The sequence below is a fragment of the Palaemon carinicauda genome, chromosome 24 (assembly GCF_036898095.1).
Source record: "Palaemon carinicauda isolate YSFRI2023 chromosome 24, ASM3689809v2, whole genome shotgun sequence".
NCBI classification, from domain to species: domain Eukaryota; kingdom Metazoa; phylum Arthropoda; class Malacostraca; order Decapoda; family Palaemonidae; genus Palaemon; species Palaemon carinicauda.
In genome coordinates, this window is record NC_090748.1 from 53,767,028 (window position 1) to 53,771,736 (window position 4,709).

Consider the following 4,709-nt stretch of genomic DNA (forward strand, 5'->3'; position numbering starts at 1 on the left):
GCGCTCCCGCCACACGCTCTTCCACGATCAGATTATCACTCTTTCTCAATAATGTCTCTTTCTCTTTTTCGTGTGTATATATATATATATATATATATATATATATATATATATATATATATATATATATATATATATATATATATATATATATATATATATATATATATATATATATATATATATATATATATATAATATATATATATATATATATATATATATATATATATATATATATATATATATATATATATATATATATATATATATATATATATATATATATATATATATATATATATATTACGTACACCTATCACCATTGATAATCAAAGATTTCGGTCAACACCAAATCTAGTACTGAAAGAAGGCTGGCACAACATTACCCAATTAATATACATAAGAACTTCATTGTTTAACTTGATATTCATTTACTATAAATCACATATATTTTCAAATTAAATACCATACGTCAGTTATAAAATTAAAGGAACAAACTGCGAATCTGGGGATTATAATTAAGATGCAAGGGACTACGGAAACATCATCTTTCAATTGTGTGAAAGGCGTAGCCTATATGATTTCAACCATTCTTGAGCACAGCGAAGATGGTTTGAAACCCTTCTCGCATCACTCAGATCATAAAATTTCAAAATAATGACCCAACTAGATTTCTGGTTTTATCAGAAATTCTTATGTATATACTTACAGACAGACTGACAAACACCCACACACACATATATATATATATATATATATATATATATATATATATATATATATATATATATATATATATATATAGTTATGTCCTACGCCTATTGAATGCAAGTTCCATGTTTATAATAGGAAAAATAATAATCTTCACTTATTGCTATATACTAATTTTATTTGAAGATAATCATGTTCAGCGCATCGCTACTTCATTATTATCAAGAAGATATATGTGTATGTTTGCAAACATGGTTTTTCATGATCTTTTTCCTTACCGTAGGAAACATCGCGTGCTAAAAGACCCGCTAAAACCCATGGATATATAAGGACATCAGAGTGGTATTCTGTTATGTAATCATAATTACTTTGTATCTATAAATTATTACCATATAAATTAGTATGATATGAACAAAATATTAAGTCTGAATGCATACGAGGTTTCGTCTTGGAATCAATCCTCACACACACACATATACATATACATATATATATATATATATATATATATATATATATATATATATATATATATATATATATATATATATAATACAAATAGCTGTAACTAATAATCTAATGCTAAGCAATCTATCTCAAGTGACGATGGTACTACTAAAGTATTTCCCCCTTACTTAGTGCCAGAGCCACTGTACTTACCTCTCCCCGATCTGCCGACGAAGCGTAAATCATTGAACTTGGCGATCTGATTCTTCATGACGGCGGAGTTGTTGCGCAGTTCAGCGCAAAAATTCTCGTCGTTGCCAGCCCTGACGGTGACCAAAGTTCCGTCGCCCACTTCGCCCAGGGCAATCACTTTGAAGGCAACGGGCAAGGTCTTGTTCGAGCGCCAGTGTGGGGGCAAGATGGTGCACACGAAGTTAGGGCTTCCTGTCCTCACGAGCTCACCAGGGTGTTCCCCAAGGAGCTCTGTTAACGCCCTCTCCGACCACCAGCAATCTCCCATGTCTTCTCCCAAGTGCATAATGGGCCTTCTTTTCCTACCAGTTGATTCTTATTTTATATCCTATTTAGAATCACTTCTCCTTTGTTAAGGCGCCACTTGCACACCCCTCTGAATTTGGCACCCACTTCACGTATGTATCTTTATGTATGAGTCTGTCGAGAGCTGAGGACCTGCTCCGGTATCCTTACCTAGGGACAGGACGCCTATCTCTTATCCTTGACGGATCACCGGTAACTTTTTTTTTTATTATTAAATTTCACGCACTGTTAAGAATTATCCACGAATTCGAAGCACAGAAATCTTATTCAAGCCTTTTTTTTCTTCGATTAAAAAAAGCCTAATATAATTTCTAAGCCTTTACTACTTTTTATCCTTCGAACGCTATTAATTTTCTTAATTCATTTCCAATACAATAATTCACTCCCATCACGATGTCACTCTATAATGAACGCGTCCTTGGATGCTCGTCGCTTCATGGTGGACAGAAAAAAAAAAATATGCACGAAAGAAAAGACGAGAATTGGCACTGACAGGAGTCGTTCGTCTGTGGTGATCACTCTTTTGCTGATATAAGCGTTCTTCGATTCGCACTCACACACGAGCACAATAAGCAGATCCAAGTTGAATGCATATAGAAACGAAATAAGGTTAATTCTTCCTTATCTAGACAACAGCATCGGCTTGTATGTATCACGATTCTTCTAAATGAGTGTTTAGTTGCGTGTGACCGCAGGACGAATTGCTGCGGCCAATTGTGCAGGTGTGTGTCAAAGGTATAGAAGCGTGTTGTGGCGCGCGTGGAAGCTCCGTGCTGACGGGCAAGGCGTACAGCTGTGTCCTGAGGGCTTGCGGGTTCACCACTGAGCCTCCGTGGACAACGACAGCGACAGGCTTGCTCACGCGCAGAAAATGCTATCAACACCCGCGCATGCGCAAGGGGGCTGTTATGTTCCATTTGCTAGCTCACGGAACTTCGCTGACGATACTCCCAGCAGTTAAGTGAGATTCTTTTCGAAATCATTTTCACAGTTTACAGAAAAATTACCTTTTTTCAATTACAATAATTCTTAGATTATACATTAGATTGGATCGCCACATCTGGGGTCATTGATACTTTAAAAGTCCTAACGAATTACACATAGAGGCTTAAAGATAACAACTTGAAAACCTGAAATACCTATATGACGAATAAATGAATGTAATTAACATTTAAAGACTTTTTCTGTGAAATTTACAATAATTATTCAGCCAAAAATTGTGATAAAACTAATCTTGAAAAGTCACAATATGAGATGAGAAAAATGAAACACTTATCAACGACAATACGTGATGACGTCACTCAATCATCTATTGTGCTAAGATAAAACAATTTTCAGTTTTTTTTTTAACAAATAGAGGCTCTGAGTAGATTACTAATTAATCAAGAACTACAGAGAATGTTCTAAACAGTTCTCTCATTTTTCTTTGTCATTTTTCTAAAAAATAGATGACACTACTGTTACTCTAAAACGAATTATCGCCAGTGTTAGGGAATGGATAACAATCAAACAACTAAAATTAAAGGAAAATAAAACTGAATTTATGGTGGTTGGAAAAGAAAAAAGCCTAAATAACTTAGGTGATATTCAAATAAACATAAATAACAACTCTGTCCCGATATCTAGTACAGTTCGCGATCTAGGAATATCTCTTGACTGTAACTTGTCTTCCAATGCCCAAATGAATATTGTCATAAAATCTGCTAGCTATCATCTTAGGAACTTTGTTTTTATAAAGAAGTACCTGGATGAACATTTTGTAAAGAAAATTGTGATAAACTGTATTATTACTAAGATTGACTATTGTAACTCCATCCACTACAGTCTATCAAAAGTGCAACATAAGAAATTGAAAAAATATAATAAATAGAGGAGCAAGACTAATAAAAGGTGTCCCACCCTGAGAGAGGATCACTCCTACACTCATTATTTACACTAGCTGCCTATTAAAGCAAGAGTTGAGTCTAAATTATGTACAATAACCCGTCGAAACGGACGTCTTAAATATCTAAGAGAATTGCTGCATATTGTGCAATAAACAAATCGTGTTGACAAGAGAATAGTTACAGATGGTTTCAAATTATTGGAAACTAGATATATGTCTAGGCTCTAGATTTTTTAAAGACGCGGCCCTGAGACTATACAATGAGCTCCCACTAGATACCCGAAACACTGAAGATATTAAGGCTTTTAAGAGGAAACTGAAGACTTTCTTGTTCTCTAAGTGCTTCGATAGTATGGATTTGACAAGAAACGAGCAATGTGCGGTGTAGAATCTTGAATGCTTTCGAACGAACAAGATAAAATGAATGTGGAGGTCCTATAGAGAGTAGGGTTCCCCTGCTGTGTAAGACTAGAAAAGCAGCCCTTAAAGTAAGTAAATGATGATTATATCAGCGTACAAGCGAAACGGTTATGTAAAAATGATAATCACAAATATCGACGATTATATTTATGAAACATATTTTCAATTAAATATACCATAGCATCACCTGCTTTTGCAACAGTACTGCAGGCGATCAACAGTTATTAAACTGAGTAGTTTTAGGAATTTTAACTTGAAAATAGAGATCAACCTTCATAATAATAATAATAATAATAATAATAATAATAATAATAATAATAATAATAATAAAGGGTAAGCTATTAGGTAAGGGAAAATCTTTTAAATGTGGTGTAAGAGAACCTAATGCATGGTATACTGACAAAACATCTAAGCCCGAATATGTCTTGGCTGTTGTAGATGAGAATAGGTACAATCATATAAGCAGTCATTTAGAGATTCTGTTCCCATATATATATGTATATATATATATATATATATATATATATATATATATATATATATATATATATATATATATATATATATATTGAGTGTGTGTGTGTGTGTGTGTGTGTGTATGCGTGAGCGTGCGATTCATCAGACCACAATTTTCGAAATAGTCAAAGCTGTTTGACACGCGAGGACTTATTCTTACATAAAATAT

The 4,709-nt window shown here is 33.7% G+C and overlaps 1 protein-coding gene across 5 annotated transcripts in view; it reads right to left on the reverse strand.

Annotated features, from left to right (window-relative positions):
- The window catches only part of LOC137617849 (runt-related transcription factor 1-like), a 431,527-nt gene extending 428,996 nt beyond the window's left edge, over positions 1-2,531 (reverse strand). For all 5 annotated transcript variants that reach the window (XM_068347799.1, XM_068347797.1, XM_068347796.1 and 2 more), the window contains exon 1: positions 1,375-2,531. In XM_068347799.1, the coding sequence (XP_068203900.1) occupies positions 1,375-1,699 (325 nt within the window). In that variant the 5' untranslated portion in view covers positions 1,700-2,531. The remainder of the gene's footprint in view (positions 1-1,374) is intronic.
- Between the last annotated feature and the right edge of the window lie 2,178 nt (positions 2,532-4,709).